General features: G+C 46.7%; 4 protein-coding genes across 4 annotated transcripts; 2 read left to right on the top strand and 2 right to left on the bottom strand.

Moving 5' to 3' along the window:
• Nucleotides 1-7331: 7331 nt before the first annotated feature.
• On the bottom strand, nt 7332-10414 carry GGS25DRAFT_513649 (uncharacterized protein; the record flags this gene model as incomplete). Its single annotated transcript, XM_049262902.1, has 5 exons — nt 7332-7538; nt 7699-8406; nt 9098-9269; nt 9330-9729; nt 9793-10414. 5 exons carry the CDS (start codon nt 10412-10414, stop codon nt 7332-7334), a joined length of 2109 nt encoding a protein of 702 aa, XP_049119514.1.
• A 7355-nt stretch (nt 10415-17769) lies between these two features.
• On the top strand, nt 17770-18944 carry GGS25DRAFT_520052 (AAT-domain-containing protein; the record flags this gene model as incomplete). Its single annotated transcript, XM_049263827.1, has 2 exons — nt 17770-17832; nt 17919-18944. 2 exons carry the CDS (start codon nt 17770-17772, stop codon nt 18942-18944), a joined length of 1089 nt encoding a protein of 362 aa, XP_049119513.1.
• A 295-nt stretch (nt 18945-19239) lies between these two features.
• Nucleotides 19240-21066, top strand: GGS25DRAFT_208133 (Batten's disease protein Cln3). Its single transcript, XM_049256858.1, has 2 exons — nt 19240-19533; nt 19618-21066. The coding sequence occupies exons 1-2, from the start codon at nt 19395-19397 to the stop codon at nt 20847-20849; spliced, it is 1371 nt and encodes a 456-aa protein (XP_049119512.1). The 5' UTR covers nt 19240-19394; the 3' UTR covers nt 20850-21066.
• Nucleotides 21067-24537, bottom strand: GGS25DRAFT_208028 (uncharacterized protein). Its single transcript, XM_049256857.1, has one exon. The coding sequence runs from the start codon at nt 24403-24405 to the stop codon at nt 21283-21285; it is 3123 nt and encodes a 1040-aa protein (XP_049119511.1). The 5' UTR covers nt 24406-24537; the 3' UTR covers nt 21067-21282.
• Nucleotides 24538-24588: the final 51 nt, after the last annotated feature.

The following is a 24588-nucleotide window of genomic DNA, read 5'->3' as shown; positions in this document are numbered from 1 at the left end:
ACGATACACATCTGTAAGCCAAACAAAATACCACTCTGTGTGCATCTCATCAGATTATCTAGCTTCGCGCATTTCAACCCAACGTGACGGATCTGTAAGATGGCGGGGTGCCGGCTGTTTGCTGCGAAAGGATGACCCTCTTGATGTGCTATTTACATACAAAGACCCCTGTTCGTGTATGCATATGTATGTAATATGTATGTATGAACCTGAGAGTCTGAGACCCTTATTAGGTAGTTATTCGTAGAGTATATGTAGGTACATTATTATATGTGCATCTATTAATGCTTCCTTACAACCTACCATCATCGGCAGAAGGGAGCTTTTTTTTCTTCCCGCCCATTACGGCATAGTATGTACCTCTCCCGAGAAAGAGATCCCTTCAATGTAATGTTCACATGCCGTCTGACTGACTGACTTTGACGTGCACCTAATAACTACATACATACATAATTACTTACAAGACCTACATTGTACATGTATATGACGACCTGGGAGCTTTCAATGTGACCTACCCGATTAGGCACAGTTGCAGAATGTTACAGTCGGGGATTCATATCTAGACGAGCTCTTGACTCCGATGCGAAGTCATACATAGTGCAATGTAGGCAACATGCCCCCGTGGTCTTCCTCTTTGCTCAGTGCTGTCCTGATAAATGAAGGGGCTCAAGTCAATGCGATTCATCGCGATAGAATAACTATCTCTATTAACTACCGGGTAGGTAGGTAGGTAGGTATGTAGTCAATCTAACGACGTCAAAGACGTTTCTCATGAAAGTCCATGGGTGTTGCAAAATTACCATACACCATCCGGCATCTCCTTGAGGTTTGGTCGTCTTGTTGTAGGGCCAGCTTCTAAAATACCCACATTCATACTAGCTTACAGCATGATTACCCCTGTTTTTTTTTTTGGCAGGGCTCTCTCGCGAGGTCGCTGGCAAAGGAAAACCCCGCTTGGCCTATCCCATTTCTGTAACCGGCATGTGTTTAGCTTGCGTGGACTCGGAACAGCCTCCAGTCTACCATCGTGTCCCGGTGTCACCGCAGCACGTGGGAAAGAAAGGAAATAATAGAAAAAAAAAAGAAAAAGAAAAAGAAAAAGGGAGCGCTTTTGCTTCGTAACCGCCCTAAATCAAAACCTGTCTCCAGAAGTTTGTGCAGAAAAGGGAAGGAGAACATGTGGGAGGGAAAGGGATAAACCTGGAGCACGAGGAAAAAGAAAAGAGTAAAGAGCAAAGCCAAGCTAGTAGATTAGGGGAACATAATTACGGCGGAGATTTTTGTGATCTATCATATTTTTCTAGAAGCAACAAAATGTGACTATCTTGACTATCTGCTTTTCCCCATCTTGCTTACTGCGTGTTGCGGTCTTGTACACCACGAGTAATCATATATGTGTATGACCTTACGTATGTTACAATAGGTGGTTAGGCAAGGCTTCTCGAAACATTCGAGAATGTTTTCCTACTTCATACTAGTATGTATCAAAGACATCCTCTACCGCATCGTCACCTCAATAACCATGTACAATACCACCTATATCAAGTACGTACGCATCTAATTATGATTAACTAAATCCCCTGCCGACCTTGGAACCCCACTCACTCACTCACTCATGGAGCTATGCCTTTTCAACCAGGCCAGTAGTGTATGACTGTATGTGATATGATAATATCCACACCTAAACTAAACTGACCGAGATATAAATCTAGTATCTAAGACCCGATGTTGCATTGGATTATGCCGAATCTTACGATATTTCATTATGACCTAGCGCGAATTATTTGGGGTTTTATCAATTCCGCATGGGAAACCTTTTCGAATATACGGTATTACTAAAAGGAATGGCATCTTTGCTTCAAGCGGTGAGGTTTTTCATACCTAACTAGCTTCGATTTGGAAGAGGTTATGGCAACTTGAGTGATATACATGTATGCGATGGTAAGTATGTATGTACATAGACTTCGCCATGTACTATGGGTACTACATGTATGTACTTACTACATGGCAAATACCTTGGGTAGAGAGGCAAAATTATGTAGTTACATACATGTAGGTAGGCAATAAGAATTAACCATCATATCGTTGGCAGCCATGCTTTCTCGTGGTGTGTGGAGCTCTTTGCCGATGGTCTTGGCTCGGCTCTTCAGCTTGATACCTTTGCTTCTAGACCATCTCGCTGAAACAAAACTAGCCAACATGGGGAAAGAGATAGCCATAGCAGAAACGAATAGGACATCGTAAAATGCACATATCAAGCATATCGAGCTCAAAGCTCAAACCGGGTACTGGGGACGATGATCACCCAAGCTCCGGCATCAGTCCACCCCCACTATTGCTCCCCCTCACCCGCATGAGTACTTATTCATGTGACAGGGTCGTGTAAGGTAGGTTATGTCCCCATATGTACGAAGCTAGATTTTGCAAGGTGAGTGAGTTCTTTGGTCGTCGTCATCGTATCCAGCCACGGCAGCACGGGTAACTTATTACCAACCTACATATAGTATGTAGGTACCTGGGTAGGTGTGCAATACATTATTAGTAGCAGTATTTAGGGTAGTTGCATACCTAGGTATGTATGTAGTTCGTGGAGTTCTAAGACATCATTGACAAAAAAAAAAAAACCAAAAAAAAAAGGAAAATCAATCCTAAAAATGGAACTAATTACCACATCCTCATGGCATCGAGACCAAGCGTCCCGCACTGTATGCGATCGATGTGTCTGCTAGCCATGCAGAAGAAAAAGACAATGAGGCACATTAAGGGGAGAGAGGCGTAAGGCAAGTCATTGCATAGGGTAGTCAGGTATGTGATATAGAACGAAACAAGCGCGGTATAAGCGCTAACCACCTACTAGACTCCATCATCACACTCTAGAGTCCAGACTAGCTATCGCGCGGACCGACCCGAAGGAACGGGTCACTTGTCAGTCCAGTCCTCTCGTTAACTAGGTCGAGCCGGACACACGGCCTCGGCCGAGGACTTATGTATGATATCACGTTGCCTCGCTTTTCCTTTTCCCTTTTTTTTTTTTCCACCTCCCTACATACCTAACTAACCAGCTACCTAGGTAGGCATACGCATTATGCACAACGCCCGGAGAGGAAAGATAGTCCAAGGATCGATAGCCTAACTAGTCGGTAGTGTAGGTAGGCAGGCGCCCCGTCTCCGCGGCGCGTTGATCGCAGCCGACCGACCGAGTCATTGTGTACGCATCTAACGGCCAACCCAGATTCATGAGCATCTCAGATGTCCGGGGTCATCAACAACATCAATCTAGCGTATTCTACGTAGACCCCATCTATTCGTTGCGTAGGTAGGTAGCTCCATGGCGTCGGCGTTCCTTTCCTTGAAGAAGGCAGGGCTGGTTGATATTGAGAATGATATGTGACGGGCCGTTGGGCGTGCATACGTACTAGTACATGTACATACATACATGCCTACATACATACATACATAACCGCACAGCCTGCCGCAGTGCCTGCCTGCCTGCCGCCTCGTTCGGAGAACGTTCATAGGTAGGTAGCCAACGATCGACCCCTAGGGCGGCCCGCACCAAACTCGGGATCTTTGATCCCTCCAACGAGAATGTGAGAAGAAGAAGAAGAAGAAGCAAAAGTGTTAGGACCCCATTCAACACATACATACCTACCACCTAATTAATACGTACCTAAAGTCCTAAGCTGAAATTAGATAGTTAGTTGCCTCCAAAATCAACCCTTTCCCATCTGCCGGGATGGGATGGGCCTGTTACATGTACGTGTGTGTGCGACCCTGGTAGCAGACAAGGGAGCAATATGCACCATGCTTTGAGTTGCCGACGAAGGGCTTGCGTAGCTAGGTATGTATACATATGTAGGTAGGTAGGCGCCTACCCAAGCTGCTGGCTGTGTAGCAAAGTCCTAGGTTAGGGGAGCAGGAGCCTTTCGCCCATAGAGCTGAATAACCCATCAGTGAGGTGGTTCGCTGGCAACCCTTTTGCAAAGGAAGGAAAGAAAGAAAGAAAGAAAGAAAAGCATCCGCGCCAATACGTTCGCTGAAGATGCCGATCGTTTGATGGCCAAGACATGACAAGACTTTCCGAAGTTTCTCGAAGTCCTAGAAATCTCCGTTGGATGGGTAGAGTGGGAGAAAGAAGCAGCGAGAGAAGCAAGCTGGAAGTATGATTCCTGTACTATACGAGCACCTATGTATCAAGCGCGGATCCGAATAATGCCTCACCTCCAGCTAACCCGCAAACGATATGATATCGTATCGTATTCTGCAATACCTACCCTATGTACATACATACCAACACGCTTCTTTAAAGGTCAAAACGTCCGGGTCCGGGTCTGGGTCTGTGGGGGAAGGGGTGGAAGGGTGCTCGGTAACCTTGGTAAAGCAAATCAGATCAGATCAGCGATACCCAGTTACTGGTCATGAGACACGAATACCTCTAGAGTCTGGGGTGCGCTTTTGCTTGGCGGACGGACGCGTGAGAGGCGGAACCAACATCGACATCGGGCTTACACCACAGTACCGGCAATAGCTAGGTACCTAGTTAGGAGTTAGGAGTCCGAAGCAGGCTACGTACGTACGTACCTACCTATCCGTGTAAATGAGTTTATTAGGCAGGTCGACCGACGAGGCAATACATAGAAGATAAATGTGGGTGGACCTGTATATTAAAAGGATAAGATCTAAGGATCAGACCTTGCTACTGAAATGTTCTTAAATACATGACCACAGTGCTTCGCACTTTCCTCTCTGGCGTACCTGCCACCATCTATAGAGTACAACGATAATGTACAATGTAGATATAACTACTAGGTACCTACATACTTACCTTCCCTTCCTCTTCCAATAAACGCAGTTGCCGCGTGCTGAGAGAGCCGGGCCGAGCAGAGAGTCAAAGTGTCGTTGGGACAGGGGGGCGGTGAGATCAGACCCGACCCGCCATCCAGGATCGTGGGATTACCTTGTGCGATGTACAATACGATACCTGGACTAGGTACCTAGTAGCTATGTATAAAACCCTATCATCATAGATGTCGGGTAGTTAGTTATTGCGTATCGCGTAAGCGGTGAGGATTATGAGGGACATAGGTGGCCTGTCGCCCCCTTGTAAGTACATAGTTGTTGATATGTACCGATAATAGGAGTTTTATAGCCTTGATATAGCCTCGATAAGCTGTATATACTTTCCCTCGGTTAGTTGGGCATGTTTCGGCAGGTATGTAATTACCTAGGTTAGGTACCTACCTACCTGGACACTCGACAAGTCATTTCAAATCTCGATGATTTCAAATAACTATGCCCCTACCTACACTAGGCAGATAACTACCCAAGAAGCAGCTAAGGCGATACTACCCGTCACGGCGGAACCAAGAAGACACAGAACGACATAGGCATTGTTATCTCGAGGGGATCTCTGACATCTCATCTCCTCGGAGACTAGGGAATCTACATAACTATCCATGGATACTTACTTCTACGTATGTAAGCCATCTTTCTTCTGTCTAGACCCCCCATGTAGGCTCCGAGCAGACCCTGGATATTATCTACTAGGTATCGATTATGAAGTGGTTGTACAGTAAATTTAGGGATGTGATGACGAGATAGGTACATAGCCTTTAATCATGGTGAACCTCTCTGGTTCGCCAAAAACTCGCTGATCCCAGTAAGGGGTCTACCTACTCTTATGCTGAAAAGGAGAAAGGGGGGGGGGAGAGACTGCCTACATGCTGGGGAGATACAAGGCTGGGGTAAAAGAATGATGGTGATAATGATGATAATGGACATTCCCTTCACCAAGCCGAGTATCTACCCAGTACCTATGTATGTAAGTCTGCATGCTGTTTGAAACGGGCCTCAATTACGATGTACTAAGGGGCAAGAGTAACGGTTCAGGTCAGAGCAATATCAAGGTGCCAAAGTAGCCTATGGGTGTAAAGTCTATGAATTATCAATTTAAGATCTATGAAGGATCATAGTTATAATCTACTTATAGCTGAAGCTTGTTATCCTTTAAGCATCCAATTACCATAAAACCCCCAGAGCGATATCCCGCGATCAATCAACAGGCCTTTTGTGCTCACACTTCATAGGCAGGCATTGTTTATTTCGTATTTTCCAATAGGTAGGTATTTACTACGCTCAGGAAACCCCTTAGACGTTACTTTAAACTATAAGAGTTTCTAGAAGGTCTGAATCAAGCCAAGTTCTCGGCAGCTCGTATGAGAGATTAGCTACCTAGGTATAACTATAGGTCAGCTACAGACTACAGTACCCGGTAGTTCACATCTCCTCTGCCAGCACATGACTTCCGAGTTTAGGCATCGACGAGACATTTCAAGACAAAGAAACTAGACATGTTGATTTCTCGTGAATCCTCGCACAGGGTGTTCTGCAGTTTTTTTCTATGTGAAATAGCGCGCGTTCACGCGCATCTTATACTAGAGACCAGTCAAGATAGATCAAACACACATCCTGTCATTCATGCCAGCTTATTATTCTCTGACCCCTAAGGCTACTTGTAGTCATACTAATTGCCTAAGTTGTTTGAATAAACAAGAGCATCGAAGTCTCGTCAGTGCATGCATAGATACACAACCCCCTAAACAAGCGCTCACCCCACGACATTATTGAAGTGTATACTCAACCGCACACCGTCACCGCGAACCAACTATCCATAACACCAAGAGTCTAATTTGGTATCAAAGCAACGAGTTCGTACCAACAGTTCGCTAAACGGGAAAACGCTCCAAGAAATTATTGGTCCAGTACGCTGGGAGGCAATCTGGGAAATGTACACGAGACTCTAACTCGAGGTAGGCGTGTCTCTGCAAACAGGGGGAAATATCAGAAATTGTAAAAAAGATGAAAGCACCTAACCTAAGCCTGCCATAGTTATTGGCACTCCGTCATCGTAGGTAGTCTGGAATAAAAACCAAACTCTCTTCCATCCTTCTACCTTCCGTCTGGTTGCAGTTCATCCCGCAACAATGAACATTCCATTTATGTATCTAGACCACATGAAACGGAGCATAGCATTACCCCTTTTCTCTCCCTTTCCCCCTTCCCCCCTTCTCATCTTCCAGATATCTGTCAGGGGAGCAGAGCGCAGCATCTGCCAATTGAGGCCACGCAGTGCCAAAAGGTGAAATTTTCCAAGTCGAGGCGAGGCGAGGCGCATTAGAACATTGCGGATTGTAAAGGCTATATCACTATCTCCAGGCGATTAATCCCGCTAGGTATCGCACCATGCGATGCGGCCATTACATTTTACAATATCCAAGAACCTAAACCAACCTAATCACATAACACCCCCCCTTTTACCTACTAGATAGATACTATTCCCCATCAAGCCCAATATCCAACTCGTCATAGTATCGATAGATCCCCATCGAGTAGTCCTGCCTCCTTTTGCTCGCGAGGTACTCCTGGATCCTAGGCCGCTCCTTCACGGCGTCGTACAGCTTGAACACATGCGCGTACTTGCCCGACCGCTCGATGGTGGCCATGGCTTTGCGGAAGGCGTACTTGGTGCCGTCGATGCACTGATTTGGGATTTTTGTGTTAGTATGTGGGTAGGTAGGTAGGTAGTTAGGTAGGTAGGTAGGTATCAATGAATTGCGCCTAGATATGTGTATCTCCTGCCCGAAAAGGGGGAAGGGGGATATACACGCATATCAAAAAAGAAAACTAAAAAAAACTCACCTGATACAAAACCAAGTCCGCATACGTCAACGCCCCCCCATACAACCACGGCCCCTCCCCCGCCGCCTTCCCCTGCAACACCCTCTCAAAGTACCCCAGATACTTCGGCAGCCTATTCTTCACAAAGTCGGCACTCCTCCTCCTCGCCTCCTCCCTCTGGTCCTCGTAGTACAAGCCCGACGCGATCGGGTGGTGGCAGTCGTGCACCTCGTTGCTCAGTCCGTCGAGCGCCGTCAGCGCGAGCGCGTTGACCTTGTACAGCGCGTCGGGGTGCTCCCCGTCGTCCTCGGCGGGGACCAGGCCGAGGCGCTGGCCGAGGTAGAGGAGGATGTTGGGAGTCTGCGAGATGGTGAGGCTGCCGTGGCGGAGGATGGGGGGAGCGAGGGGGGGCGGGTTGAGGTCGTCGCCGACGTTGGCGTCGGAGATCTGCGCGGTTACTTCGGCGACGCCGTCGGGGATCTGCGCCGTGTCGGTGTAGGTTGCGCCGGCTTCCTCGAGGACGAGGCGGATGTGCTCGCCGCGGCCGGGGATGCCGGGCCAGTAGATGAGTTCGTAGGGGACGTCTTTGGAGGACTTTTGGCGCTTGGGTGGGGGCGATGGAGACATGTTGGTGGTGGTGTGATGGTGTTGTTGGACGGGAGAGGAGTGAATAGAGAAGAAGCGTGGGGTATTAAAGGATGGCTTCTTGGTTGGTGATGAAGTGTATGACTTGCGCAAGTATCTACAGATACAACTGGAGAGGAATTGGGGTTTATACATACGTGAAATTTAATAGGCAAAAGAGCAAGTAATAGTAATGATGTAAGAATCTAAAGAAGCTTGATTGAGATAACCGAACACTGTACCACGAACCGAACTCCGGTATAGCCGTGGCATCTCAGAATGAATTGGACGGGATATGATATGATAGGTCTCTATGGTGTGGGTACCTTGCATGTCATGTAAGACGTGCGGGGGGTCTCCAGCTGTATTCGATCGTATGACGTTGTAGATTCATTGGCATCATGCAGGCTCAAGGTACAGTTTTTATCCGGTATGTAGATTTGTCAGGTAGGTAAGTACTTGCACAGAGACTGGGAAGACGCCCCAGATATCGATGTTGCAAAAGAGACTCCGTAGTGATTCGTACATCGGCTCACGGGTATGCCCAAAAAAAAAAGGAAATCGAAGAATAGTGTCATTGAAATACACAAGATCATCTAATCCAATTAAGGGGGTATCTAGAAAAAGAAAAGGAATAAGCACGAGAAAGGGATGGAAAAACTAAAGATTTCAAGACACCAATCCCGGTCCTTATTACATGCCTCATCATACCAACCTCGCAAGATAAAAAACGCCCGTTGCTTGCTATGTATACCTTATGCAATCCCTAGGAAGATTTCGAGACCACATCTTGGACCAGCTTGTTGCACTCAGCCGGGTCCGAAAAGACGTGCCATACTTCCTTCGGCACATCCTTGAAGGCCTTCTCGAACCGCTCCGGCTCATTCTTGGCTTCGATCCCAATGGCTGCAATGTCTTCCACTTTGCGGATGAGGATCACCTTGATCCAGCCAGGATATTTTCGATAACTAAAAATGGTTAACATCATGGGAACCAAGTATCGGTTGACAGACAGAAAATTCACTTACATCTCCCCATAAGCCTCGGGATCAGACTGCGTTGAATCGCCAATGCAAATCATCTTGCGCTTGGGAAGCCACGAGTAAATCTTCTCCATGCGATCAACCTTGTAGTCTTCCGTGCCCAGGGTAAGTGTTGTCAGTAGCCCCGGCAGACTCATCCAGCTGGCATCGCGCAAGATGATGGTGCCTTGCGGATAGTTCTGGTCTCGGAAATCGCGCAAGAAAGGGTACAGATTGTACGGCGAGGCTGATAGATAGAACCACGGTGACTTGTCTTGGACGAGCGACTGAATATTCTTGTATAACTCGGGCATTCCAGGGCAGACCTCGGGGGTTTCGAGGAAGGTGGTTCGCAGGATCCCGATCGGATCGCTCGTCTGAGTGATCTTGATGGTGTCATCGATATCTTCACAGCGTAGTGTCAGTTCGTCGCTTAACTCTCATGACCAGCCTGAAAGTCAGCACTTACCCGATATCACACCCCAACCCTCAGGTTCAGCGTAGAACGTATTCATTTTCAGCTCGCCATTGGCACCCTTGGGGACTTCCGCAGATGTAGGGACTAGCGCGCCGCTTTTACCATCTGGGAGTGTCTTGATGTCACTACTGATTCCATTCCTGCCGCCAGGGCCAAGCTTAAGCGTCGTCTTTCCGTGCACCGCTTTGACCTGCGAACCGGGCTTGATGTCCTGTACAAATGGACGGAGCCGTTCCTCGATCGTGGGGTAGTTTGGGTCTTTCTCGTCCAAGTCAAGCTTGCCCGCGATGGCCGTGACCGCGTCAATGACAGCGCAAGAGGAGTGCTGGGAGAAGGCAGCCGAGACGAATTCAGCCTCCCATTTTCCCGTTTTCTCGTTGCGATACGCGGTATTATCGAGCAACCAAACCGTGTCGTCCTCTGTGATGGAGCGCGGGAAGGGATTCTTCTTGCCGAGATAGGATAGAAGATAGGAGGCTTTGTCGGTTGAGGTCAGCGCGGATGTGAACTGAGAGAAGTTGGGTAGTTCGTGCTCGGTCTCGTCGAACCGACGCTCTTTTCTCGTGCGATGCTGCATCTCGTTTGCGCCCGTGTACTTGTACCGTGTCGCCATTTTCACTAAGCAAGGCTCGACGGCCGCCTTTTTATCTCTATTAGAATGAAAGGTAGTCGTCCTTTGTCCTTTGTGGAACTTGAGCCAAGGAGTTTTCGTAAGGTTATGATATCGGCGCGTGATCTCGTCCAATCCTGCCAAGGTGTCCACGGGGCTGAAAGGTCAGGAAATGAAGGCACACCGCGACTAGTCGAAAGGGAATAGACTTCTATTCTTAAATGAAAAATCGAATGCTTCACCTAGCATCTTGTAGCCTACCCGGGTAGATATGTACGTAAAAAGTGGTAAGGCTCTAGAGGTCAGATGCATGGGGCTGGTCTTTCAGCCTACCATTGATCGTCGCATTCACCCCAGATCTCGCCCCCTATGACGCTTGCTCTCTGGCTTGGGTTGCCAGCAGAAGATGGCGGTGCATGCACACCGACTGGACCTGTTCCTACTTGCTATTACCGTAAACAGTCTGGTCCTGATGCATCTTGAGTTTGGCGTCATTGGCGATTTCATCTCTAACTGCTTGGCGTTGAGAAGTGTGACTAGGGAGTGTCACAGTTACGTATTGTGGCCTAACAGACCTAACAGCCAAGTAGGTAAAAAGAAGAAGAGGCTAGAGGTCATCCTATTTACCTGAGATAGGACATTCATACCCCTGAAGATGAGGGCGTGTGCGCTTTCTGCGGGGTTGAATCAGTGAGATAATACCGCCTTATTAGGTTAGATTTGCATCAATATCCACAGCGTTTATCCTTGGGGGTCTAACTATTTACTAGAGGGCACACGCTCGCGCGCGCCACAAATGCCCGAGTTTTCTCGGACCCAATTTTAATGTTACTAAAGGCTGCTTTCGGGCTAGCGCAACGCTAAGGATTTAAGGTCTTGATAAGACGATTTGATTGGGTGGAGCACCCTTTAGATCACATGACCTGCTTTTTCAAGTTGTAACTCTTTTTTTTTAGATGGTAGGGAACACACGGGCCATCAACACTTCTTATTCAACCCTTCCAATTCAACCCTTCTAATTCAACCCTTCTTATTCAATTCAACTGATTGAATTGATCGGATTGATTGAATTGATTGAATTGATTGAATTGATTGATGGATTGGTTGCTTAGATAGCTGATCTACATATCCTGTTGCAAGCCGGCTGGCTGGCTGGCTGGATAGCTGGCTGGATAGCCCGGGCCAGCTCCTCCAACACTGGATCCAAAGCTGGACCTAATAGCTGCTTGAATAACAGATTAAATACCTGATTAACGACTTGATTTGTTGATTGATTAAAAACCTGATTGAATATTGAATCAAAGGGATCAAGGGATCAAGGGATCAACGCAATCAAGGGGATCAAAGGGATCTAAGAGCTGATCAAAGATGTTCCGATCATGTGATCAAAGTCTCGGAACATCTTTAATCAGGTCCTTAATCAGTTCCTAGATCCCTTGATCCCCTTAATCCCTTTAATCTAGTATTCAATCAGGTCTTTAATCAATCAATAGGTCAGGTATTTGATCAGCTATTCAAACAGCTATTCAAACAGCTATTCAAACAGCTCCAGCTTTGGATCCAGCGTTGGATAGGCTGGGGTATTGTACATCCTCTAGGTCCCCTAAATCTTCAAATCCGGGCCCCTAGCCCAAACCACACTCAACCTTTTTTCCATCTTGAATAACTTTTGAATCAGATATTGCACCATAGTGAAACCCGTCCCAAATGAAAGTGCATCTAATTGCCGATTGATTGATACCGGTCTTGAATTGATGTGATATCTGGTCATGAAGTTATTCAAGTAAATAGGTGGCAGAACGGGAGGCACGTGATCGCCCTTCAAGCCACACTAAGGGCCCTTAGCGCCCTTGGAGCCCTTAGAGCTAAACCTTATTCAACACTTTCAACCTTAAATAACTTTCTGAGAAATATAGCTGCAAAGGAGCAACCGGATTCAATTGAAAGTGCATTCAATTACCAATTCATTAATACCGCTCTTAGATTGGGGCGATACTTGGCTGAAAAGTTATTTGGGTATATATAACTATTGAAAAGGGCCACGTAATACTGTTTAGGATGACCCCAGGTGGCTTTTAGGGCTCTTAGGCGGCTCTAAAGGCCCTTAATAGCTCTAAAGAGCTCTTAATGTGGCCCCAACGCTAATCACGTGCCCCCATTTTGCCAACCTATTTACTTGAATAACTTTGCAACCATACATCGACTCAGTTCGAGATCCAAATAAATCAATTGAAAATTGAATGCTCTTTCAATTGAATCCGGTTGCATCGTGGTGCCACATGTGGTTGAAAGGTTATTTGATTGGATTGATGTGGGCAGCTGGGGGCACTCACTGGATCACATGACCTGGTTTTTCAAGCTGCAACTCTTTTTTTTATATGGCATGGAATATACAAACCATCAACCCTTCTAATTTAACCCTTCCAATTCAATTCAACTGATTGAATTAATCGGATTGAATTAATCGGATTGAACTGATTGGATTGATTGAATTGATTGATTGATGGACTGACTGATTAAATGCAGCACCTTTCGGATCACGTGACTGCCTGCAACACTTTTTTTGGTATAGTAGGGGCCATCAACCCTTTCAACTGAACTTAATTCAACTGATTGAATTGATCGATTTAGATTGAATTAATCGGATTGGACTGATTGGATTGATTGAATTGATGGATTGATGGATTGATTGATTGAATAGCTGATTTACATATCCTATTGTAAGCTGGCTGGATAGCTGGCTGAATAGCCCGGGCCAGCTCATCTAACGCTGGATTCAACGCTGGATCCAAAGCTGGATGTAATAGCTGCTTGAATAGCTGATTAAATGCCTGATTAACGACCTGATTTGTTGATTAATTAAAGATCTGATTGAATATTGAATCAAAGGGATCAAGGGATCAAAGGGATCTAAGAGCTGATCAAAGATGTTCCGATCATGTGACTTCAATCACATCATGTGATTGAAGTCTCGGAACTATTATAATCAGGTCTTTAATTAGTTCTTAAATCCCTTAATCCCCTTAATCCCTTTAATCCCTTTAATTTAATATTTAATCAGGTTTTTAATTAATTAACAAATTAGGTATTTAATTAGATATTTGATTAATTATTTAAATAATTATTTAAATAATTATTTAAATAATTATTTAAATAATTATTTAAATAGTTTTAGCTTTAAATCCAGCGTTAAATAAGCTAGCGTATTATATATTCGTTAAATCCCTTAAATCTTTAAATTTAGGCTTAATTTAACGCCTTTAACTTAAATTATATTTAACTTTTTTTCCACCTTAAATAACTTTTAAATTAAATATTACATTATAATAAACTTAGGTTTAATTAAAAACGCCTTTAATTATTAATTAATTAATACCGGTTTTAAATTAATGCGATATTTAATTATAAAATTATTTAAGTAAATAAATTAGTAAAATAAAAAGTATATAATTACCTTTAAAGCCACTTTAAAAAGCCTTTAACGCTTTTAAAACTAAACCTTATTTAATATTTTTAACTTTAAATAATTTTTTAAAATTTATAGCTGTAAAAATATAACCGGATTTAATTAAAAACGCATTTAATTATAAATTTATTAATACCGTTTTTAAATTAAAATAATACGTTATTAAAAAGTTATTTTAATATATAAAATTTAAAAAAAATCATATAACATTATTTAAAATAATCTTAAACGGCTTTAAGGCTTTTAAACGGCTTTTTTTAACGTATAAAGGTTTTTATAATATAATTTTAACGTTAATTACATGCCTTTATTTTATTAACTTATTTACTTAAATAACTTTATAATTATATATTGTTTTAATTAAAAATTTAAATTAATTAATTAATAATTAAATGCTTTTTTAATTAAATTTGGTTATATCGTTATATTATATATAATTAAAAAATTATTTAATTAAATTAATATAAGTAATTAAAGGCACTTATTAAATTATATAACTTTTTTTTTTAAATTATAATTTTTTTTTTTAAATGGTAAAAAATATATAAACTATTAACCCTTTTAATTTAACCCTTTTAATTTAATTTAATTAATTAAATTAATCGGATTAAATTAATCGAATTAAATTGATTAAATTAATTAATTAATTAATTAATTAATTAATTAATAAATTAACTAATTAAATATAACACCTTTCGGATCACGTGACTGCTTGTAACACTTTTTTTAATATAATAAAAGTTATTAACCCTTTTAATTAAACTTAATTTAATTAATTAAATTAATCGATTTAAATTAAAATAATTTAATTAAGATTAATTAAATTAATTAAATTAATAAATTAATGGATTAATTAATTAAATAGTTAATTTATATATTTTATTATAAGTTAATTAAATAATTAATTAAATAGCTTAAGTTAATTTATTTAATATTAATTTTAAAGTTAAATTTAATAATTATTTAAATAATTACTTAATAACTTAATTTATTAATTAATTAAAAACTTAATTAAATATTAAATTAAAGGAATTAAAGGGATTAAAGGGATTAAAGGATTTAAGAATTAATTAAAAACTTAATTAAAATTATATAACTAAAACATCTTTATTTAAATTCTCGATTAACTTTTAAATCCCCTTAATTACATTAATCCTTTAATCTCTTTAATTTATTATTTAATTAAGTCTTTAATCACTTAATAAATTAAATCGTTAATTAGATATTTGATTAATTATTTAAGCAATTATTAGATCCAGCTTTAGATCTAATATTAGATTTAACGTTAGATAAGCTGGCCCAGGCTATTCAACCAGCTATCCAGCCAGCCAGCCAGCTAGCCAGCCAGCTTATAACAGGATATGCAGATCAGCTATTCACTTAATCAATCCATCAATTCAATCAATCTGATCAATTCAATCAATCCGATCAATTCAATCAGTCGAATTGAATAAGAAGGGTTGAATAAGAAGGGTTGAATAAGAAGGGTTGATGGCCGGTGTGTTCCCTGCCATCCCAAAAAAGACAGTGTTGCAGGCTGTCACGTGATCCGAAAGATGCTGCATTCAATCAATCCGTCCATCAACCAATCAACCAATCAACCAATCAATCATCAATCCATCAATCAATCAATCCAATCAGTTCAATCCGATTGATTCAATCCGATCAATTTAATCCGATTGATTCAATCCGATCAATTTAATCAGCTGAATTGAATAAGAAGGGTTCAATTGGAAAGGTTGCATTAGAAGGGTTGATGGCTCCTACAGTCCAAAAAAAAGAGTTGCAGCTTGAAAAAGCAGGTCATGTGATCCAATGGATACTGCACCCAATCAAATCATCGTGTCAAAACCTTAAAAATCTTTTGCGTGGCACTAGCCTGAGAGCAGCCTCTGGGACCCACAATTCCAGTGATTCCAGCCAATCTCGACTTTCTTGCACGGGCTATTGAGGTAATTGAATACATATATTTTCCATTCTTATAACAGCTGTAAGTTAGAAGGGGGGGTCCCAGGCCCTCCAAGTCCTTCGGCCCCCTGTAGAGTAGCGTCTTTTAAAAGCCAATAAAAGTGCGCGGTTTAACAGAGGTTCCGCTTTTTAATTTATATATTCATGTACTTCCACCATTACATTTTTAATTGTTTTTTTTTTTTTATTCAGCCAATCAAATCTCATTACCTCATCAGCTGACCAATCATATTATTTAATTTTTGTAAAAATACTTGCAACACCAGCTACATACGAAGCACCATACAAGGACAAATCAACGGCTGCTTCAGCTAATCCAAATCGAGCCTTTTGATTGGACTTAAACCCCTGTAAGTCACGTGACATACTTGAAGCGGCTCAAATGGTTTTTCCGATTGAAGTTAACAATCCAATTAGAAAGCTACTTTTCGAAAAAGTAGGTAAAGCAGTGGATCAACTCTCGATCCGATTGGCTATTTGAAGCTGAATGCGCTAGCCTAAGACGGCTAGTGGAAAGGCTTAAGCCTTCTAAGCGAGCCAAGGTTTGTCCGGATCCAAATGAGACGTTTGTTCAAGTTGAGCATATTATTCGCACTAGGACCGAAATGGAAAAAAGGCTAAACCCAAGGGGGAACAGTGGGATGGTTCAATTGGCTGGATTTGAGGAGCTATGCTCAGAATGGCAATTGGAGCTTTTTTAACCAATTAGATTGTAGAAATTTATCTCTTTTTTTCCAATGTACCGCGCTATCTTAAAAGCGGCTAGACTAGATCCATTAATAGACAGGGGGCCAAAAGACCAGGAGTGCCTGGGACCCCCTATTCCAACTTAATAGGTTAATCAGATCTTAATGGCCGCTGACGGATCTGAATGTCTCCAGGGCTTATAATAATATTAAACCTTCAATATTCCTTATTTGAAAGCTTAAGCACTTAATGAGACTTGAAGCTTAAGCACTTTTCCATACGTGTGGCTGCATTTGTGGCTCCCCACGTGGCTTGATAGTCTTGGCAAACCTTCCTCTTTTGCAAAGTCCAAAATTCCTCCCCTAGAGACCCACAAGCTTACGTGAACAACATCCCCACCTTCCTAAAGTGGAAAAAATTTCCTATTTGAGCCTAGCGCGTCTGATTAGTAAGCCAAATCCCCTTGAGAAAAAAACCGTACAGTAACCCTCGAAAACTCGGGCATAAGTAGCCCTGGAGGTGTGTTTGGCATAAGCTAACGGATGTCATACCCGCCACCTAGCACACCTGGGGGCTGGACCACATGCAGTAGTAAGTAACGCTCATGAGCCTCAATGGTTCCAGGACATCGAAACAAAGGCCCCCAGATAGTACTTTGTTCATCTGCATAGATCAATTGGACCTTGGTCCTACATCTGTTGTTATACAATGTTAGCCTGTGGCAAAGCTGAGTTCTTGACCTTCCTTGCAAGGCAGATTCTCAAGCAAACCCCTTATGAACACAAACCCTTTTGAGGTGTACTCCTGGATGAAATCGGTTTGCTTGGGCTGTCAGTTTATAGTCACCTAACCTAGGCTGGTATGTAAAATTGCCCAGGTACCCAGGTATGTACGGGGTGATCAAAAGTGATGCTACTCGAGGGAGCATTTGAAATTTGTCATCATGTGCATCCCTCCCTACCTAGTACGTAAGTAAGCAGATATGTGCCGGTAAGGATGCGGGGGTATCCCAAGTGCTTACACCAACATTAGGCATGCAAGCACTCAGCCGTGCGTGCGGAGAAGCTTATATGTACCAACTTCAGAAATAGCCTTCTACCCGACATCTCCTGTTCTGTTCTCTTCCGTCATTGGTATTTTGATACTAGCTGGCGGCCTGATCAAGGTTTTGGATGTTCGAACGCGTGCAGCTGGTCTAGTTCAAATACACGGGATCCTATTTCCTTGCCGTTGTTAGATGAGCACGAGCACGAGCACGAGCACGATGCTTGATATCCAATGTAGTGGGACGCCGTACGAAGTATGATATGACCTTCCCGGAACCCTTGATATCGACACCTTCGTTTTACCCTGGATGGACTTTGCTAAGAAGAAAATTATTGATAGATCGGCCATACGCATGGAAAACTGGCTAGGGATAAAATAGTGCGGTCTATCACATTCTATAGACAACTATTTCAAGAGTCGTGCTCACTGAGCTGGGCAGAAGTCCTACAGGAGGCCTCCACGTATTTTCAGCGTCTAAAGGAGATCGCACCACGATACCTGGTGGAGATCAGTGGCATTGCTGATGGGGCTAACATACCGTTCCTGGATATTCTGGCGTTGAACGTCCGATCTGAGATCAATTTCGGTCTCTTTTCTAATAAAACCAAGGGCGCAATCAATGTCCCCAGTGATGGCTGCACCAGTCTAGGTTGGCTGTCCAAGTCAAAATCTTATCTTGGCCAGAACTGGGACTGGAGGGTTGAACAAGGGGATAATCTCATCATATGCCGGATAGCACACCCAGGTACAGATATTCCCGATATCTCGATGGTCACCGAAGCTGGCATTATCGGGAAGATTGGGTTCAATTCGGAGGGAGTAGGCTGCTGTTTAAATGCCATCCGCTGTCGTGGCCTCGACCGGTCCAAGTTACCAGTGCACTTCGCACTCCGAGTCGTGCTAGAATCACGATCTCGAGCGGAGGCTGTGAAAATGCTTGAGCATTCTGGCGTGGCTGGGGGAGGGCACATTCTGGTAGGAGATCCAACAGGGTCGACGGGGCTCGAGTGCACAAGTCTCTGGGTCAAGGAACTGCCTATGGACAACCAGGGACGAGTGTGTCATACGAACCACCTCGTTCTCGATAAGTCAGACATCGATGAGCCCCCTTGGTTGGATGACTCCCCAATACGACTAGCGCGAATCCGAGAGCTCACGTCCCAGATGCCGGATCCATCAGTTGATACGATATTTGAGGCGTTCAAGGATATCCAGGGGTATCCGACATCTATCAATAGAAAGCAAGAAAGCAACAGCCATACCCAGACTATCTTTAATATCGTAATGGATCTAACGAGCAAGAAGGCTCAGGTGACGTTTGGCAGGCCTACAGAGTACAGCGAGCAGGTTCTTCTCGCTTTTTAAGAGGATGGGGGATATGGGGGATAGGGACTGCAAATACACATGCGTGTACTTTTTAATACATGATATACTATGAAATATAACATTGATTGGCCCTGGATGGCCAATTGTCCTCTCTGAACTTTTGGGGATAGAGGGAGTAAGAGAGACATTGAAATATCGAAGTTCAAAGTTATAAATTGAGAAGAATGCCAGCTTAACCAGCGTAAGCTGTTATCAGTATAGTTATTTAACTATGCGCTTATGCACTTATAAGCTTATGTACGTCAAAACAGGGGCTTAGATTAGGTACATACTAGGTAGTTAAGCCCCCCGTATTCTTATCATCGTGCTGATCCAATGCTACTCCATCATAATGCATCATCTTTAACCTACATCCTTAGCTACCCTATTATTTATACAGCTTGTAATGCTAATCTCGGAATCCCCTCGTTCGCGTAACCACGCATTAATATGAGTCGATCACCGGCGTCGTCAGGTCTACTGCCCATACCAGGCTCGCCATCGTCATCTTGGGCCATCTACCGAGCTCGATTCGCATCCATCTTCCACAATGTCGATAGCTCCGTATTAGTCGCCTTTTGGCTTTTTGGTATGTATATCTATCCCCCTATCATAGATACTATACCTTTATGTGTGTATACGATACCCCCTCGCGATCGCTAACAACCCAAAGGCCTAATCAACAATGTCCTGTACGTCATCATCCTCTCCGCTGCCCAAGACCTCGTCGGGTCCGACGTCCCCAAGGGCGTTGTCCTCCTCGCCGACGTCCTCCCCTCCTTCCTAACCAAGTTGATCGCCCCCTACTTCATCCACAAGGTGCCGTACCCCTTACGCATCGTCGCCTTCGTCGCCTTCTCCTCAATCGGCATGTTCATGATCGCGCTCACCCCCGCGGACCGGTCCATCGGCGTCAAGCTTGCCGGCGTCATCTTCGCCAGCCTTTCGAGCGGCGCCGGCGAGCTGAGCTTCCTCGGCCTGACGCACTACTACGGCCACATGAGCTTGGCGGCGTGGGGCAGTGGCACCGGCGCGGCGGGCCTGGTGGGCGCGGGGCTGTACGTCATGTTTACCGATTGGATCGGCTTCTCTGTCAAGGACAGTCTGCTGGCTTCCGCGTTCTTGCCGGCGATTATGCTTGTTAGTTTCTTCCTGATACTTCCTAGAGGGCCGCTCCGTCAAAGCCAGAGAAGGAAGGGGTATCAAGCGGTGTCGGATGGGGAGGTGAGGCAGGAGGATGCCGATGGTGATGACGACTTGCCTACTGCAGACGCAGCCTCCAGCCTCCTCACACCTTTGCCAGATTCTGCATCCACTGCCGACGACACCGATGCTCTATCGAAATTTAGATCCAATATCCGACGAGCAAAGTCGTTGTTCTTCCCGTACATGCTTCCCCTCCTACTCGTCTACGTCGCCGAATACACCATCAACCAAGGCGTATCACCCACCTTACTCTTCCCCCTAGAGTCCACCCCCTTTACCGAGTTCCGGGACTTCTACCCCATGTACGGCTTCCTCTACCAGCTCGGCGTCTTCGTCTCCCGCTCCTCCATCGCCTTCATCCGCATCCGGCACCTGTACCTGCCCTCCCTCCTACAGGTCGGCAACCTCGTCCTACTCACGCTGCACGCGCTGCTGCCGTTCATCCCCAGCGTCTACGTCGTGTTCCTCATCGTGTTCTGGGAGGGCCTGCTCGGCGGCGCCGTGTACGTGAACACCTTTGCAGAGATCATGGAGAACGTGCCCGCTTCCGAACGAGAGTTTAGCCTCGGTGCTACGAGCGTTAGTGATAGTGGCGGTATCTGCATTGCTGGGTTTTTGGGCATGGCGGTGGAGGTGCAGCTTTGCAATTGGCAGGTGAGGCACGGGAGAGATTGGTGCAAGAAGATTCAAGTCAGCTAAGGGGGGTTGGAATCGAGAGATACAATTACATAGACTTGAGGTTGGGATTTAAAAAGATCTATATTGCTATCTATCTGTCTAGCTAGCTAGCTTATAAACCTCTATTAAGAAGTTGAGTGCCCCTCGGTATATATCCAGTAACATCATCATCATCATCATCCTCAGCGTCTCCTCCTCCCTACCTACCTACCTACCCATCATCACTGCGACGAATAATTAAACCCCCCATGCCAGCTCTGATTCGGGCACTGCCACACCCAGTCCAGATCCATGTTCAGCGACCCATCGTTCCACTGCGAAGGAGGCATGATCCTACAGTCGGGGCGGGGTTAGTTCATCCATCCATTGCTGCGTCAATGCTTGATTTTTATTTTTATTTTCGTATTTCCAAGTTTTGGGATAGGGGAGGGGAGGGGAGGGTAGGGTAGGGTACTCACATGTCCCATTGCACGTAGCTCATCTCGTCGCGCTGCTGCGGGTACGGCGCGATCAGGTCTGTCTGCACGTCGAGGTTCATGTCGGTGGTGGGGTAGTAGTCGCCTGGGCCGGGACCGGGGCCGGGGCCGGGCGCTGTTAGGGAGGCCATGTTGTTGGTGTTGGTGTTGGTGTTGGTGTTCTGTTGGGCGAAAGCGTCGGTTCCCGAGGGTGGTGGTGGCGCCGCTATGCTCCCGTCTCCGCAGAACCCGCCGCTGCTGATGCTGTTGTTGTTGTTCCTGTTACTGTTCCTGTCATCGCCCTTCCCCCCACCACCCATCTCCGCCAAAACATTCTTCCCAACCATGTCCTTGTCCTCGCCCGCCATCCCCATCGCCACCGCCTTCCCATCCGCCGCCGACACCGGCAACGAGTGATCGTCGACGGTGGCGATGCCCAGCGCGCTCGCGAACTCGAAGGCCGCCTTGGCGAACCGCGCGTTCGTCCCGCACACCTCGATGTGGCTCATGACGAAGTACAGCTGGCGCACGGCGTCGCGCATCTGCTCCGCGCTGTACCGCTGCACGAGCAGGCCCTGGCTCGGGATCTCCGGGTGCACCTCGTCCCAGTCGAACGCCGCGGGCGCCAGCAGCGCGAGCGAGATGTCCAGGCTCGACATGTACGCGTAGTACAGGTCCAGCCACGTCACCCCGTTCACCAGCCCCGCGCGCCACATCCGGATGATCAGCTCGCCGCCCCGCATCGCCGCCGTGAGGCTCACCTTGCTGAGACCCCGCGCCTTGCACGCGGCGCTCGCGTCGATGGTGGCGTGCGGGCCTTCGTTGTTGCTGTTGTTGTTGTTGGTGTTGTTGTGCTGCGTGCATCGCTGGATCACCTGGAACAAGAAAGGCCGGGTGAGGAAGGTGAGCGTGTGCTGGTACCGGATGTGCAGCAGCGCGACGCTGCGCCAGGGGTTGTCGTTGTTTCCCCCGTTTCCCCCGACAACGCCGTAGTCCAGGCCGTCGTGGCGCAGGCCCCGCGGCAGCGTGTCCTCCCACTGCAGGATCGTCTCGAGGAACTCGAGCGCGCGCGTGTGCATCTTCTCGGGGACGAAGTTCGGGTCGAAGATGCCGCGCCGCACGGCCGCGAGCAGCATGTTCAGCCGCGCCGAGTGCTCGATGTACCGCGGGGGCAGCAGGTTCGCGTCGAGGTAGTCGTCGTTGGGGATGCCGACGTCCATCTCGCGGTCGTCGATGGCGCTGGGCCGCCCCAGCGAGCAGCACAGGAACTGCTCGTACTCGTACAGCGTCCACCACACGAGCTTCCTCAGCTGCCGCTCGAGCGGGTCGAAGAGCCCTGACGCGCTCTCGCGGTGCATGCCGAGCGCGATGGAGAGGCGGCAGGCGGCGCCGTGGAAGGTCCACGCGCTGGTGCGGTCGTTGGTGTTGTGGTAGTACAGCGAGAGCAGCATGTACGCGCACACGTTCGGCAGGCTCGAGGTCCCGAGCAGCGGGGGGAGCTTGTCGACCTCGGCGAACCACTTGCGCTGGAACTCGAGCGACTCGGCGTCCTGCGGGAGCGCCCGCGAGCCCAGCACGAACATCATGTACAGGCAGCACAGCCAGCCGACCGAGACGGCGATTTCCTTTGCTCCGGGGCGCTCGTCGCGGTGCGCGTCCCAGCACCGCCACATCTTCTCGTAGGACCCCTGGAAGGTCAGCCGGTGGAAGAGGATGTAGTTCGGGTGCACGAAGCGGAAGAAGGCCTGCAGGCAGGCGTCTGCGCGCTCGCGGGGCGGCAGTTTGAGCTTGGAGATGCGCTGGCGGTAGCGCCAGAACTCCGGGTCGTTGGGGTGGTCTTTGAGCATGTTCTCGCATATCTGGGGCGGGGAGTCTCCTTCTAGATGGTCTAGCTCGTGGGGGCCCGCATGGGAAGAGGAAGGATGTTCTCGTCCGGACGGGGATCCGCCGCCACGTCCGCGATCTCCGGTGCCGCCCAGCGATGCTGCGAGGGGGTTGTTGATGAACTGGCCCGTTCTGTCTCTCTTAAAGTTGCCGGCAGATTGGCCAGGGTCGCCGGGACCGGTTGTAGCGTTCAGCCGCTGGGAGAACAGCTCCCGCATCTTCGCGAAGAAGGCAAGACTCCCGCATGGCCCAATGTAGTGCGGACGGCCGGTGGCGTCCAAGATCAAGCCCGTGCGTTCCGCGTTTGTCTCCGCAACATTTTCCAGCACCGAGTCAGCAGGGGAAGCTTTGGTTTGCGGGGTGGTCACCGGCGCAAACCTCATAAGGTACGAAGGAGGCAATACGGTTTTCTCCTGATCAGTCCCTGCAAACACCAAGTTGGAACTCCGTCTGCGCTTGAGCTGACCCGATCCGTGAGACGACGCTTCAGATGGATTTGGCTTGATGCTGGGCTCGGATGACGGAGACCGGACCTGGCTGGACGAGTCGCTGAAATCAGGCATCGCTATCGCCCTCTCTCTTCCAAAAGAAATCAGTTCTTGCGCAGAGGCTCTGGGGTTCAGATCTGGAAACAGGCCCGACACCAGCGCCTCGAGAGCTCGATACCGCCTGTCCAAGTTCTCCACGCTTCCGTAAACCCGTTGCTTTCGCGGCATGGTGGTCACGCAGGCGATACCGGTTTCGGTGCAAAGCTTGCACGGTGAGTGGCTCTCATGTCCCTCGGCAGCATTGTTGCCATCAGGGGGCTTTAGGCGCACACATTTGCATCTCCGGGTTTTGCAGGCGTCGCAACTGATCTGTGTCCTTTTGCGCTGAGAACTCGGGACGCGGCGTCTGGCTCTGGTCTGCTCTCTCTGCTGTGCGACCGCCGCCGAGGTGCTGGATGCAAGTCCATCGTTGCCTATAAAGGCAGACGGGCCGCCGTCGTCTATCGACCTCCGGTGGCCGGGAAGAGGTGGCTCGGATACATGGTAAGGGTTAGATATGGCGGCAGCGGAGGCGAGGTTGTTCAAACCATTATGGGAGTCCCTAGGTACTAGGCCGGGATCAAAGTTTTGTGGTATCATATCAGGCATACCGCCGATGGGAAGGAAGTGATGTGGTAGTTCGAAGCCCCACGACTGTTGATCCGAGGGTGGTAGGCCATCGGATCGTGGAGGGTACTGTGAAGGATCCATCTACCCAAGACGGGCAGTGAACACACACACAAACACACACACCCACTTAACTTAGTACCTTACCTTCCGGGCAGATAGGTACTTGTATTACGTTCTTTTGCGTAAGACTACTTTAATGTCCTTCTTTGTTGACGGTATAATTGCGCAAACGGCTTCTGCTTATTTTCGGGCTTGACTTGTTTA

This window comes from Hypoxylon fragiforme (genome assembly GCF_022984875.1).
Source record: "Hypoxylon fragiforme strain CBS 206.31 chromosome Unknown GGS25scaffold_3, whole genome shotgun sequence".
NCBI classification, from domain to species: Eukaryota; Fungi; Ascomycota; class Sordariomycetes; order Xylariales; family Hypoxylaceae; genus Hypoxylon; species Hypoxylon fragiforme.
The sequence above is the reverse complement of the archived record's forward strand: the minus strand, read 5'-3'. Positions and strand labels throughout refer to the sequence as shown.